The following is a 16,156-nucleotide window of genomic DNA, read 5'->3' as shown; positions in this document are numbered from 1 at the left end:
GCAGGCCTGATGGGTGTGGCCCTGCAGGAGGACTGGCCACACCTGAAGTTCCTGCCACACACCTGTTGGTGATCAGGGCTCGTCGGGGGAGCTACTTAGGAGAGTGTTGGAGCTCCCACTGGCGTGGGATCATTAAGCTAAGACTCCAAGTCAGTGTGTAGTATTAGGAAGTGCGGATCGTGTGTGCGCGCGGGTTCAGTGTTTAACGGCTGCTTCTGTATTGTCCTGCAGGTGGAACGAGGGACCAGAAGGGCAGCACGCACAGGGTGTGCAGAAACACAACTGCCGGGAGCACGAGCACAGACGTCAGAGGGGAACACACACATGGGAGTCTAGGGAGCAAAGGGGATTTATTGTGCATCTGTTACCTTCACTGTAAATAAAGTGCACTGTTTGCATCGCAGAACCATGCGTTTTGGGTCCTCATTCCCCCATATCCCCACGGTCTGTCAGACAGACCGTGACAATCTCATTTATAGGACTGATGAATGTTGGTTGTTGTAGTCCAATCATACTTCACAGACATCTTTAATCCTTCACTGAGTCAGGCTGTTGTTCTCACAAGCCTCAAACTCTCCACCATTATTCCTGTACTGAAGTAGTCGTGTCCCTCCTGCATGAAGGACGACTGTCTGGTCCCACTCACCTCCATCATTATGAAGAGCTGTGAACAGTTAGTCATGCATCAAATCAAAACTTCCCTCCAACCTAGATCCATGTCAGTCACATACCGGTCAAACCTCTCGACCAATGATGCCATTTCAACTGTCCTCTTATTCAGCCCTCACACATCTGGACACTCATACGTTAGAATGATGTTCACGGACTTCAGTGTTCAACACCATCTTTCCCCAGCAACTCATTCACAAACTGGATCTGCTGGGCATCAGCACCTCGCTGTGTAACTGGCTGCTGGATTTCCTGAGAGGAAGACAGCAGACAGGTCAGCAGCAACACCTCCAGCACAAGAACACTGAACACAGGCTCCCCTAGGATGTGTGTTGAGCCCCTTCTCTTCACTCTGCCTCTCATTTCTTATAATTTTCAGTGTTTTAAAAGGTGAAGTGTTCAAAAGAACAACAGCACCTGATCTCTGCTGAGGTGTTAAAGAGCTCTTATTTTAGGATGTGATGATAACACAGCATACAAACTTACAATTACATGATAATAACACATTTGTAATACACAACATTTGGCTTGTAATTGGTGACATCTGTAACACCACATTTGTGATTGAGACGTTTTGAGGTCAACATGGTGACTGAGGACAACGGGTCCTGCAGAGTCAGTAGTTTCTATTCAGCTGTTTTGTTTTTCATGTCTTCTCCTCCATCATCAGTTATCAGGAGAGCAGACAGTCAAAGTGCAAGAATTCAAAGAAACACAGAGATTCTCCTTACAGAGCAGACACAGCACAGATGTTTCCTTCATCGTCCTTCTCACTCATTTCAGCTTCTTTTCATTTCTGTCACTGACATTGTTAGGTGTGGCTGTGTGCAGGCAGGAATAGGACCCAAGGTGCAGACTCTGGAGACAGACGTGAACTCAAAAAGGCTTTAATTTAAGACTCAAAATATAACATAACTGAAAAAACTCAAAACAAACTTAAACTAGAGGAATGACAGAACACACAGCTAGGAAAATGGTAGATCGCGACACGGACACAGAGAAACACAGGGCTTAAATACACAGAGGGAGTAATCAGGGAATGAGTAACAGGAGGGAAACACAGCTGGGGCAAATCAGGCCTAACGAGACAAGGGGAAGCAAAACCAGACACATTAACATCAGACATGGACTTTCAAAGTAAAACAGGAAACACATAACACAGACAGAACAAAGACACAGACTCGCACGCACTGCAACAGAGGGAACAGAGACGTGGGACCAGGGCAGACACAGACACTGACTGGACACGGGGATATAGCCACTAAGGACACACAGAGACGCGAACTAGACAAGGGGATACAGCTGACAGGGGAGACAGAGCAGCTAGAGAAGACAGAGACATAAACTATAAGACAGAACTCAAAGAAACCAAAAACTAGAAAGTATAAATAATATAATAAACTCAAAACCCCTGGGTCAACGACCCAGGCATCCTAACAGACACAAGTAAAGCCGCCCTCTTCCTCTGAGCACCAGCTTTTCTATTATTACAAAGAAAAAGAAACCATTAAAACACCAAACCACAAACACACTGTAGAGCCTTTTTTGTTTTCTTAACACACTTTTACAGAAACTGAAAGCACAAAGCTGCTCCAAAAGCACAGGATTAAGAAAAGAAGAAGATTTCTGTCAGGAAGCATATCTGGAATAATATTCAGGCCCAATCTGACACACAGACCATAATAATAAAAGTGGAGAATGATCAGAATCATTTCAGAATTTTCAAAGAAATCAAGATTCAGTTTTGGCAGCAGAGCACAGGGATGCACATGATGAGACTGAAAATCAAGTCTTCTGTATCTTTGTAAGTCCCGTGACTGTCTGGCAGTCGGTGACCTTCACCTCTGATGAAAAACTGAAATTAGATCTTTTCTCAGCTGATTTTAAAAAATAAATGTGAGCAATGATCCAATCAATCATTGTTATTGTTGGCCAATACTGTGAAGACCAAACTAGGATTCACGTAAACACTGAGATTCAAAGTATAATTCAATGATTATTGTCATAAATGACAGATATAGTATTTTTCTATTTTGTATCGTATGTTATTCTGTTTATCTTATTCTATTGTTTCCCCTTGAAGTCACCTCCAGTTTGCGCTGATCCAGGACGTCACAGGTCTTGGATTCAGTTGTGGAGACGATGGTCTGGTAGCGAACACAGATCTTCTCCACGCCCTCCACCTGAGCTCAGTTTGAATCCGTCTCATTTCTGTCACACTGAAATGGAAGAACTGGAAAATAGACTTTTGACACGATTAATAAATAATAAAAGGAGGAAATACATTTATACAAAATCATTACAAATGTCCATTCATCACTGTAGCTTTGCATTGGCTTTAATTCGACCATTTTTATATTATAAATGTCTTATTATAATTATTATTGTGCATTGATGAATATCTGATGGAGTCACTTGTTTCTAATCTGACAATCATCCACCTTCATGCTCTGCAGAGCAGCCAGGCTCTCCAGCGTGGACGCCATGTCGGCCATCTTCTCCAGACGGCGGCAGAAAGAGTCAAACTTCCCGAAGATGTAGTTCTCACTGAAATCACACACACGTGTGTAAAGGTTAGCGTGACGCTGCTGACACGCTCTGACTCAGAGTCAGTTACTGATCACCTGAAGTCAAACTGTCTGTTCTCAGGGTTTTCTCTCAGTTTGTCTCTGACGCTGTGGAAGCTTCGCTGATACGCCGCATTCAGATTACAGCAGTCAGAGATTCTCTGCAGCAGCACCGGCCTGACACACACACACACACATGTTACTGAGTCTATTTGTTAGTCTGAGTCTAAACTCTATGACGATCTGAACAGGAGTTTAAGTCTAATGTAAGTTTCAGGTGTGCTGCGGTACCTGCTGTGCTCCCAGACACGCCTCATGCCCTGCAGCAGGTAGCTCCTGCAGGTGCTGATCATCTGGTTGGTGACCTTGAGCAGCAGTGAGCTCATCCTCTCTGAGGTGTTGTAGTACTGGGACACCACGTGGATCATCTTGATGCCGTTCATCAGACTGGGAATGTGCTCCAGCATCCTGGTCTGTGGAGCCAGGAGAAAAGGAAGACGGAGGATGAGAGACGGTTTGTCCGGTGACTGATACGAGCTTCAGTGTGAGAAACAAAGCTGCTGACACAGCAGGAACAGACAGCAGCCTCATTACTGACATGTAGAGATCAAATAAATGCACATTCAGGCTGAGCTGGAGAATCCTGTATCCACCATATCTGATCCAGTAACAAGAAAACGGTTTGTCATCAGAACACGATGCAAAAGAAGAAATAATAAAAACCATTAAAAAAGAAGCTGGTGGAGGTGAAACACCCGACTCATCAGCACAAACTGACAAATTCACCATCACAGAAAATACAAACTAATAAAAAAGATCAATCAGAGAAATACTGCTGATAAATCAGAGCTGGAACATCTCAGACTGAGCTGTGATCTCTGTCCTATTGAAACCTGTTTGTCTCTTTGATCTTTTTAAACATTTTTAAAAGTCTGAAACTGAGAAAAGAAAAGAAGAAGTCTTTAGTTTTTAAACAGTCACTTTAATTCTTTCTTCTTCTTCTTAAGTTACAGACAGGCCTTTGTCTCAGCTGTGACTTGTGACTACACCCTCTCTGTGAATGATGTGTGACGATGTCTTCACTGTTTTCTGTTCCTCACAATCATGAAGGACTCAAACAGCTGCAGACGGTTTTATACAGAAAGACATGAAGAGTGTTTTTCTCACAGGAGTGGATTTTTCCACAGATCCAAAGAACTTGTTGAGGGTGTAAAGATACTTGACGTTGTCCTTTGCCTCGTTGGCCACCACAGTGATGTCTCTGTCCTGATAAATCAATAAATCGATCAGTGATGATGTCAGCATCGTCGAGACAACAGCTGTGAACTGAAGGCATGCAGGCACCGAGACTGAGCCACCTGCAGGACCCCCAGAGACCTCTTCACCTGAGAGCCCTTCACTTCCTCCAGCAGACTGACACACACACACACACACACACACACACACACACACACACACACACACACACACACACACACACAGCTGTTCAAAGGCTGTTTGCTTGTATTCGTGGCAGTGTTGATGTCGTACTTGCACATAAACTCTATATTGGACTCTGATGTGTCGCTCCATACCTGCCACCTACTGGTCAGCCAGTGTAAGTGCGCAAAACATTTCTTCAAACCAAGATGGAAAAATACATGTTTAAGAAAATGAAGTTCAAAAATCTTTTTTCATCCCTAAAGATGAATAAAAATACTAAAGAAAGAATCCTGATTGATGTCGTCATAATTCATGCATGAAAGGGTTAAAAACTATTATACAAACAAACACATGAATATTTTGGAACATTTCAACTTTAAAGAGCAGAAAGAGAAATAACAGAAAGTTATATTGTGTAAAAGTGGTTTTGTCCTGAAGTCTCAGAGTGGAGACTAAACTGTTCCAGGTCTGAGGAGCTTCTGTCCACAGACGTCAGATCATGTTTGATAAACTGAGTTTAAAGTGAAACCTGTAAATGCTGACGCTACAGGAGATCCAGCTGAGAGGACACGTCTACCTGTTGAAGGTCACCGTGCGGCTCTTCCAGTGCTCCAGCTCGACCGACGGCCCGATGTCGTCGGCCTCTTTTCTCATCTGCTTGCTCTCCGTCAGTACCTGCTTGATTTGATTGGTCCACAGGGTCAACACCTCCTTCAGACACTCCACCAGCTCACTGTTATTAGCTGAGAGTGAAACACACGAGTTCCTCCAAACACACGTGAACACGGACTCATTATTTCAAAGAAGCCATCGTCTCAGGTCAGATTCTTCCTTCAGCTTCCACAGATAAACTGGTTTGATTTACCTGAGAGTTGATTTTTAAACCTTTAAACGATGTTTCCTGTATTTCCAACAGTCTTATTGTTTGTGTGAGATGTGAACAGCTTGAGCTTCATACCTGCTGCTCTGTAGTCTGCAGGGCTGCTCAGCTGGCTGATGGCGTCAGGAAGCTCCACGTGCTGCAGCTGTAACTTTCTCTCCATGTTCAGTCGGGCTGAGCTCAGATTACTGACAAACTGATCCACCGAGGACAGAAAGGACTGGACGTGTGGACACGAGGCGCCATCCTGCACAGAGCCCCACGACTGGGCACAGGGTCAAAAGTCAGCAATAACAACAAAGGTTAATGTCTGTGAAGGTTCTCAGTTATCCAGGTCATCGTAGTCAAAGGAGCTTGCAAAGAAAAGCGTCTGGACTTCTTTAAGTTGCTTGAAGACGTTTCACCTCTCATCCGAGAAGCTTCTTCAGTTCTAAGGTCAAATGGTGGAGAGTCCCAGATATAAACCTAGTGGGAGTAACCCCCCACAGAGGGACAAAAGGACCCCCTGATGATCCTCTAATCGCCTGAGCCAAGGTGTGAAACTGGGTGTGGGTCCCAATCAGCCAGAGTTTCGGGTGTGTTCATTGTGAAACCTGGCCCCACCTTATCATGCGAATTCCTGAGGTCAGATGGCCCAGGATGTGAGTGGGCGTTAAGGCGTCTGGGAAGGGATCTCAAAACTGGATTATAGATGGCAGAGAGTTGGTGTCGTAAACCCCCGCCTCTGTTCAAGATGGTCGCTCACAGTGGACATAGATGGCTTCTTTCACTCCTCTTTCAAACCATCTGTCCTCTCTGTCCAAAATGTGAACATTGGCATCCTCGAAAGAGTGTCCTTTATCCTTAAGATGCAGATGGACTGCTGAGTCTTGTCCTGTGGAGGTGGCTCTTCTGTGTTGTGCCATGCGCTTGTGAAGTGGCTGTTTGGTCTCTCCAATGTAGAGGTCTGAGCATTCCTCGCTGCACTGTACAGACATACGCTGCACCTTCACAGACATATTGCCGTACATTTTGGGAGGAACACCCTTCAACTGGTGCGGGAGTATGAAAGGGAATCAAGGAAACTAGCGGATTATAGGAACCATCTCCGTTTCAACCTAAGATGTAGACAAAGCAGAGTTGTTCCTAAGAGCCTGCGCCTTGGATCCACTGTCAGGGGATACAGAGCAGACTTGATTCTACAGAGCACAAAATCACCTTTTAAGTGAAAGGATAAGACAGGTCCATTTCACCATAGATGCCCTCCAGATCAAGATCAGCCAGACCCTGCAGGAACTGGAAATCCTTCTACCCTCTCCAATCTCTAAGAGGTTTACAAGTTTGTGGACAAGGCTCAGCGGGCCCAACACTCTAAAGGAAAAGAAAGACAACGCAGGAAATTTCACACCTTGCTTTCAAAAACACACACTCCTCATCCTGAACCTACACAACCCAGAGAAGAAAACAGACCTGAAGTCAGTCAGGAGAAATGGGTTAAGAACTTTTCAGACAGGATTCTCACTGAACCTGAAAAGAGAGTATTAGCCAAAGGACTCAATTTTGCCATTTCTCCACAACAGTTGCCCATAGTGGACCTCATCACAGCCACAGAATCTGCCATACGGATTAATAAATTATCACAGACAGAAGCAGAGCAAATCAGGATGAAAGTCTCAGCCACGCTCTCCAGTGCCAAAGTCCCTCCATCCAACCTCACAATACAGGAAAAGAAGGCCGTCGCTTCCCTGAGCAAAGACCACAACATCACTGTTTTACCAGCTGATAAGGGAAGATGCACCGTGGTCCTAAACACTACAGATTACCATACAAAGATCACTACTCTCCTCAGTGACAACAATACCTACGAAGCCTTAAAGCGAGACCCCACAAGCAGCTACAAAAAGAAAGTTATAGCTTGCCTTCAAGACTTTGAAAAGGACAAAATTATTGACCGCCTTACATATCACCGCCTTTACCCAGGGGATGCCATACCCTGCATCATTCCTAAAATCCACAAGAAAGCTGTCCCACTCAGACCCATAGTCAGTAGCATAAACTCAGCCACTTATAACATTGCTAAACACCTTGCTACCATCCTTGCTCCTCTCGTGGGGAACACCCCACACCACATCAAAAACTCCACCGACTTCACCGACAAGGTCCAGAAACTTACCCTGGATCCAGATGAAACCATGGTGTCCTTTGATGTAGTCTCTCTCTTCACTTGCATACCCACCACGGAGGCCGTGGAGACTGTCAGAAAACGACTACAAGAAGACAGCTCCTTGGAGGACAGGACCAACTTCACACCCCATCAGATCTGCACACTGTTAGACCTCTGCCTCACCACTACATATTTCAAGTACAACGAAGGCTTTTACAGACAAAAACATGGCTGTGCCATGGGCTCCCCCGTGTCACCTATTGTAGCCAACCTTTACATGGAGGAAGTGGAAAGGAAGGCTCTTGGCTCTTTCAAAGGAAGAGTACCCAGCCACTGGTACAGATATGTGGACGACACCTGGGTCAAAATCAAGACACAAGAAGTGGAATCCTTCACTGCGCACATCAACGCTGTGGATAAAAACATCAAGTTCACCAGGGAAGACACAAAGGACAACTGTTTGCCTTTCCTGGACTGCGCTGTGCACATTGAAGAGAACGGCAAACTCAACATCGACGTTTACCGGAAGCCCACACACACGGACCAGTACCTCCTCTTTGACTCCCATCACCCTTTGGAACACAAACTTGGAGTAATTAGGACCCTACACCACCGGGCAGAACATGTTCCCTCTAAGCCTGAAGGAAAAAAGAAGGAACACACACATGTAAAGGAAGCACTCTAAACGTGCGGCTATCCTAAATGGGCGTTCTTAAAGTCAGCAAAGAGGCACAGAAAAGAAGACCAGACACCAGCGAGGGAGGATAAGAAGGACAGACGCAACAACATTGTCATCCCCTATGTAGCCGGTGTATCAGAAAAACTCAGGAGAGTTTTCTCCAAGCATGACATCCCAGTGTATTTCAGACCCAGCAACACGCTCAGACAAAAACTGGTTCACCCGAAAGACAAAACGCCAAAACACAAACTTAACAATGGGGTGTATGCTGTACAGTGCAGCGAGGAATGCTCAGACCTCTACATTGGAGAGACCAAACAGCCACTTCACAAGCGCATGGCACAACACAGAAGAGCCACCTCCACAGGACAAGACTCAGCAGTCCATCTGCATCTTAAGGATAAAGGACACTCTTTCGAGGATGCCAATGTTCACATTTTGGACAGAGAGGACAGATGGTTTGAAAGAGGAGTGAAAGAAGCCATCTATGTCCACTGTGAGCGACCATCTTTGATCCCTTCCCAGACGCCTTAACGCCCACTCACATCCTGGGCCATCTGACCTCAGGAATTCGCATGATAAGGTGGGGCCAGGTTTCACAATGAACACACCCGAAACTCTGGCTGATTGGGACCCACACCCAGTTTCACACCTTGGCTCAGGCGATTAGAGGATCATCAGGGGGTCCTTTTGTCCCTCTGTGGGGGGTCACTCCCACTAGGTTTATATCTGGGACTCTCCACCATTTGACCTTAGAACTGAAGAAGCTTCTCGGATGAGAGGTGAAACGTCTTCAAGCAACTTAAAGAAGTCCAGACGCTTTTCTTTGCAAGCTCCTTTAACAAAGGTTAATGTGTTTCCTGTTTCACTTTTTACCTTATTCAGGCCAAAAGCATCAGGAGGAGCACTGCACACAAATCAGACTTTTCATAGATCATTATGTAACAGCTGCTCTACAGTCAAACCCCACAAAGAGAAACCAGCAGGTACAGATAAGCCCAAGGTGTGGCCTCCAGTAACACTGTGAGGAACCTTGGAGTCATGTTTGACCAGGACATGTCCTTCAATGCACATATTAAACAAATATGTAAGACTGCGTTCTTCCATTTGTGCAACATCTCTAAAGTTAGAAATATCCTGTCTCAGAGCGACGCTGAAAAACTAGTTCATGCATTTACAGTGGGGCAAAAAAGTAATTAGTCAGACACCGATTGTGCAAGTTCCCCCACCTAAAATGATGACAGAGGTCAGTAATTTGCACCAGAGGTACACTTCAACTGTGAGAGACAGAATGTGAAAAAAAAATCCATGAATCCACATGGTAGGATTTGTAAAGAATTTATTCGTAAATCAGGGTGGAAAATAAGTATTTGGTCAATAACAAAAATACAACTCAATACTTTGTAACATAACCTTTGTTGGCAATAACAGAGGTCAAACGTTTACTATAGGTCTTTACCAGGTTTGCACACACAGTAGCTGGTATTTTGGCCCATTCCTCCATGCAGATCTTCTCGAGAGCAGTGATGTTTTGGGGCTGTCGCCGAGCAACACAGACTTTCAACTCCCGCCACAGATTTTCTATGGGGTTGAGGTCTGGAGACTGGCTAGGCCACTCCAGGACTTTCAAATGCTTCTTACGGAGCCACGCCTTTGTTGCCTGGGCGGTGTGTTTTGGATCATTGTCATGTTGGAAGACCCAGCCTCGTTTCATCTTCAAAGTTCTCACTGATGGAAGGAGGTTTTGGCTCAAAATCTCACGATACATGGCCCCATTCATTCTGTCCTTAACACGGATCAGTCGTCCTGTCCCCTTGGCAGAAAAACAGCCCCATAGCATGATGTTTCCACCCCCATGCTTCACAGTAGGTATGGTGTTCTTGGGATGCAACTCAGTATTCTTCTTCCTCCAAACACGACGAGTTGAGTTTATACCAAAAAGTTCTACTTTGGTTTCATCTGACCACATGACATTCTCCCAATCCTCTGCTGTATCATCCATGTGCTCTCTGGCAAACTTCAGACGGGCCTGGACATGCACTGGCTTCAGCAACGGAACACGTCTGGCACTGCGGGATTTGATTCCCTGCCGTTGAAGTGTGTTACTGATGGTGACCTTTGTTACTTTGGTCCCAGCTCTCTGCAGGTCATTCACCAGGTCCCCCCATGTGGTTCTGGGATCTTTGCTCACCGTTCTCATGATCATTTTGACCCTACAGGATGAGATCTTGCGTGGAGCCCCAGATCGAGGGAGATTATCAGTGGTCTTGTATGTCTTCCATTTTCTGATGATTGCTCCCACAGTTGATTTGTTCACACCAAGCTGCTTGCCTATTGTAGATTCACTCTTCCCAGTCTGGTGCAGGTCTACAATACTTTTCCTGGTGTCCTTCGAAAGCTCTTTGGTCTTGGCCATGGCGGAGTTTGGAGTCTGACTGTTTGAGGCTGTGGACAGGTGTCTTTTATACAGATGATGAGTTCAAACAAGTGCCATTCATACAGGTAACGAGTGGGGGACAGAAAAGCTTCTTACAGAAGACGTTACAGGTCTGTGAGAGCCATAGATTTTCCTTGTTTGAGGTGACCAAATACTTATTTTCCACCCTGATTTACAAATAAATTCTTTACAAATCCTACCATGTGGATTCATGGATTTTTTTTTCACATTCTGTCTCTCACAGTTGAAGTGTACCTCTGGTGCAAATTACTGACCTCTGTCATCATTTTAAGTGGGGGAACTTGCACAATCGGTGGCTGACTAAATACTTTTTTGCCCCACTGTATTACTTCCAGGCTGGACGACTGTAATTCATTATTATCAGGAAGTCCTAAAAACTCCCTGAAAAGCCTTCAGTTAATCCAAAATGCTGCAGCAAGAGTCCCGACAGGGACTAGAAACAGCAGATTTCTCCTACACTGGCTTCTCTTCACAGGATTTACCCCTCATGGCTGCCCCTCCCTGCCCCTTTCTTTGCTTTCAGTCTCTTCCTGTTTAAAGAGAGTTTTTCCTTCCCACCATCAACAAAGTCTTCATATATGGCATCATGTGATCACTGGAAGCTTAAAACATCTCCCTTTTTGTGCTCAGTGAAAGCCTGAATCGATGGAGGTGTTTTACCTGCTGCGACCTGAGAGCAGGTAACATGATGTGAGTCAGCAGAGTTTCCAGACTGTTCAGGACGCCGCCGCCACCGCTGCAGTCCAACACGCCAAAGTTCACTTCCTGGAAACATCAGGTTGCACGAGAAGATCAGAATGATTGGCTGCATCCATGTCACAATCAACCAATGAGGTCTGTGCAGTTTGTTAAATTTGCAGGTGAGTAGGTGACCCAGACCAGTTACTGACCTGCTGCATGTTAGCGGTGGTTATGGCCTTCTCAGCGGTTCTCAGGAAGAACAGACATTTCCCCAGTAAAGGCTGGAAATACAGAACGTGATGGAGTTCAGGTTCCTTTAACGTGACGCAGACAGAGCACTTCCTCTGCACTCTGTCACCAAAGTTCACCATGCAAAGGAAAACCTTTCATGGGCTTTAAAGACGGAGTGGTTGGAGAGCTCTGCAGGCTGCTCATTACCACACTCTAAAAAATGTTTTGTTGGCTCAACTTTAAAAAATTGAGGTAACAATTTCCACTCAACTTTTTAAGTTACAAATTTTGCATATTATTAAGTAAATCCAGCAAGTAATTTTTAGGTTTAGCTAACTCAACTAGTTCAACAAACCAACATGATTTACTTTGACCTGTAAAAGCATAATTAAGTTTAAGCAACCTAATATTAATTTAAAATTTCTGGTAATATTGAGTTGACAAATTACATTAGTTGAGTTAATCTAACTTACTTTTTTTACATATATCCTACTCACAATTATCCATGCAAACATAGCCATTTAAATTATTCCAACTGATGAAACAGTTTATTGCATAACATTTTCGAAGTAATACACTTCTGTGTCATACAACATAAATCAAACATTACAGCAGCCCTTTAATTATAAATGATTATAAATGGACCACGTTTGACCCTGACTGGAGGCATCGATTCTGAGTGCGACTGCCTAAACTGAGCTACTGTCCCCCCCCTCCACTGAGACGTTCTCCTGTGATGTGTCATGGGGGGAAGTGTTCCTCACGGTTGGACTCGTGAGAAGTTCAGTCAGTTTATTCAAACTTTAAAACATTTTCAGTCTTTTCAGCAGACACAAATGTGAACACAGCACTTTTTGATTGAGTATAAAAGGATGAAAGAGTCAGTGATTAGTAACATTGTTGCTGACTGATGCTGTTGTAGAGCTGTCTTTGGATCCTCACGTTCCTGGAAGCCTTCCCTGGATTGCTCAGATATCATTAACTTGTTTGTGTTCAGTAGAATCAGGTGTTGTGGATGCAGGTCGTAGCTGTGTGAGGCCTGTACAGTCAGCGCTGTGTGAGCGCTGTGTAACGTTAGCTTAGACTTATTTCTGTTGTTATCATCCTTCAGGTTAATGTTGTTTTCATTATGCATCACAGGAAGTGTGGGTGGCTGTTAGCCTCACAGCTCCTTTTTGATGTTTCTGCTCTTTGTGGCTTTGTGTTACTTTGTGTTGTGTCTGAAACAAAGTGAGTCCATGTTACTAACTGTAGTCGGCTCTCTGTCTCATGCACAGCTGACTGTTGTCTGAATGAAAGTATTTTTATACTTTGTGTAATCTGTTGGGTCTTTGATCCCTTTTTAAACAGCATATGAGCCATATGTATGTGGGTATATGAAAGGTTGTTTGTAATACATAAAATTGTTGCTTATTCTAGAGCTGTTGCTGTGCCTGATTGGTCTACTCGCTCTAAACTGAAGGTTGACTTGATTATTTTGGTTTTTTACATGTTGTCAATAAACCAACTTCTTTATGATTTGAACGGCGTCTCTGACGTGTCACAGGCCTGTCAGCTTTCTTGGTGATTGGTATAGTTTTGAGCTTCATGCTCTGGCTGTTGTTGGGTTTTCCTCTTTTATATTAAAGCTTTTGTCCTACATTTGGCTCTAAAGTCTAATTCTAATCCCAGCACTGTGTCTGGGTGTGTGATGGTTGTTTTCCTGCTCTTTCTCATGAAACAGTCACAACATTCTCAGTCCAACTTTCACTCTTTGCTGCAGCTGCAGTGAACATGGTGCTGTTTGCCTTTAAGAAAGTTGTGCACAAAGGCTTTTTCTCTAGCAGACAGCTGTGTGGCTAAAAGTCAGATCACCTCCTCCCATTATTTTTTACCACCTCAGTCACACTGGACTGAAACAAGAGTGAAACTAGGAAGAATCAGAGTTTGTCCAGTGACTGCACTGATTTTCTTCATATTCACAAACTGATTCTAAGTAGTTGCATCAGCCAGCTAATCACCCGGACACTGAGCGTCCAACACGCTCCCTGAAGGAAACGATTACATCCTCCAAACAATCACAATCTGTCTCTGAATGACTGTAATTATTCTCTGATTTGTGAATAACTGGAATTTATCAATGCAGACACGTTGCCAACATGATGAAGTCAGTCTGAGTCGCATCTCTTTGGCTAACTTAACTCAAGCCTTTCCATGAGAGACCCGATCAGGAGCGACTGTCCTGGACACTCCCAGCATCACAGGGACTCACAAACCCGTCTACCACAGTGAGAAGACTGATCGTCACAGGCCCACATGTAGCTTTAGATCACACGTGTGCACTTCCTGTGGTCACTGCTGTAACTCTAGACTCACCGAGGGGCCAGTGGTTGGTGAGGCAGCAGCAGCTGAAGTCATGTGACTAATGCTCTCAGGTTCTGTCCTCCTATTTGCCGGTGTCCTTCACGTGTCACACCTGGTCCAGAAAGAGTGAGAATGTTCAGAGCTTTAATGGAAAAGAATATTATTACATATAAAAGGCCTCTAACAAGTATTGTAGTGTTAATCAGGATGAAGTCCATCATGAACACTTCAGAGTGGTTCAGGCAGTCGGTGTTTCATCCACAGAACAGAGCCTCCAGTCTGCATATCAAAGGATCCTGAGGAATGACAGTGAACCCCGAGTTCCCCTCATTACATTCATGTGTGTGACTGTGAGGAAAAGGTGATTGTATGAACGTGTGTGAGCGAGTGAATGAGGCTTGTATCAGAGTGGAGATAATGTCAGCGGCACAAGCTGGACGCTGCCAGGTGTCACATGTGAATCTGTGCATCAGTGTCTGCACCTTTGTGGAGGTGAAGCTCAGGAGGTTTGGATTTGTTCAAAGCTCTGTCTGCTCCGTCTTTCTTTCCCTCAGGCCTCTCCAGATCAGGAAGGAGGTCCTGTTCTCCTTCTCCCTCCTGGACTTCTGGATCCAGGGAAGGATCAAAGTCTCTCAGCCCAGCATCAGAGCTTCTGGCTGGGGGAGGACTGGAAGCTTCAGCTGGAGGCTGAGAGCCTGGATCTGCCATCTGAGTCACAATTCAAATATTCTCAGTAATCTCATTTTTAAAATATGCAGCTCATTCATTTTGACTGAATGTGGGACAGTGGCACATCTGTACTGCTTCAGCTGGACGTCTAACAGCACTTTGTAAATGTTGGACTGTTTGATCTTTCAGCTGCTTCATGAAGCTGCAGATCTTTTCATTGGGTAACAGTTCTGACTGCAGCATGCACTGCTCTTAAACCTGCAGCTATAGTTGTGCATTAATAACCTTCACAGATGTCCAGGTTACCCCTGCTGTGTGCTCTGATGCACATGTGCTGAACTCCTTTATTCACACAGCCACAGTTTCTCACCTGCTACCAATGAAAGCTGTTCGTTTTTAAATAAGAGATTTTACAAAAAGCTTTTTCTCTTTTTTAATGTTTAATATAAACATTTCATTTCAATAATTTCCTTTTTTCTTACATTTGACTGATGGTATCATCTTTCTGTGAAACTGTGCTGCCATCATCTATCATCAGACCACAGATAAAATGAAGATAAATGTGGTGTTAATAAAGCTCCCAAATAAAAACAAGACTCAGTAATAATAATGAGACGATGTCAGATCAGAAACCAGCAGGGTTATAATACCTGTGCTGACTCACCTGTGTGCGTCTGTCTGAGGACGAGTCTCTGATACTCTGGGACCAACCAGTGAAGTCAGACTAACAGTGGAAACAGGAAGTGAATGAAAGTTTGACTGTCTCCATGGTAACCCAGGCCGGGGGATTGTGTGTGTTTCTTAGTGACTCTGTAACCAAACACACAACAAAGCTGCCTCCTCTGTGGGTGTTAATTCATTTATAGTTCTTGATCTCTGAATTCAAACTCCAGCATAAGAAAGCAAGCAGCAAAACTTTATTTAAACAGGCAGAAGCACAACGTGCTGCTCAAAGCAGAAGCACAGAGGACAGTTTAAACCTCAGTAAACAGATTGTAAACACTGATCATGTGATTCAGTAGCTTATTCCAGCATTACAGGTAAAAACAGCTTCAGTTATATTGTTGGAAACTGACGCTGGTCCCAGATAACCTGAGGTGTTGCTCTTCAACCTGTAGATGTGGTTCAGCATTAATGGAGCTTCACATATTTGCTGGTTTGTGCACTAATAATTACTGAGGTCCCAGACTCTGCTTCAGTCCATCCAATGTCCTGCTGAGCATCTAATCAGAGTCCAGGTTTTAATGAGAGGCACTTTCAGAACTAAAGTGCAGTTTAAAAACACGTCACATGAAGATCACAATGACACCGTCAGTGGTCTTTGAGATTCATGGTCACAGCTCCACAGACTCTTTCCAAGTCTGTCTTCATTCAGGTTCAGCTCTGTGGAAAGGCATCGATCCTCCTCACAGAG

At 44.4% G+C, this 16,156-nt stretch overlaps 1 protein-coding gene across 1 annotated transcript; it reads right to left on the bottom strand.

The window, feature by feature from the left end:
- Window positions 1-2,752: 2,752 nt before the first annotated feature.
- Window positions 2,753-14,127, bottom strand: LOC146622297 (dynein axonemal heavy chain 5-like). Its single transcript, XM_085366145.1, has 7 exons — window positions 14,086-14,127; window positions 11,709-11,780; window positions 11,479-11,583; window positions 3,528-3,709; window positions 3,294-3,413; window positions 3,111-3,216; window positions 2,753-2,902 (listed from the first exon to the last, which is right to left on the bottom strand). Exons 1-7 carry the CDS (start codon window positions 14,125-14,127, stop codon window positions 2,753-2,755), a joined length of 777 nt encoding a protein of 258 aa, XP_085222271.1.
- Window positions 14,128-16,156: the final 2,029 nt, after the last annotated feature.

The sequence above is a fragment of the Diplotaxodon limnothrissa genome, linkage group LG11 (assembly GCF_057381915.1).
Source record: "Diplotaxodon limnothrissa isolate DT_005_m linkage group LG11, D_limnothrissa_male_GT1.1, whole genome shotgun sequence".
NCBI classification, from domain to species: Eukaryota; Metazoa; Chordata; class Actinopteri; order Cichliformes; family Cichlidae; genus Diplotaxodon; species Diplotaxodon limnothrissa.
The sequence above is the reverse complement of the archived record's forward strand: the minus strand, read 5'-3'. Positions and strand labels throughout refer to the sequence as shown.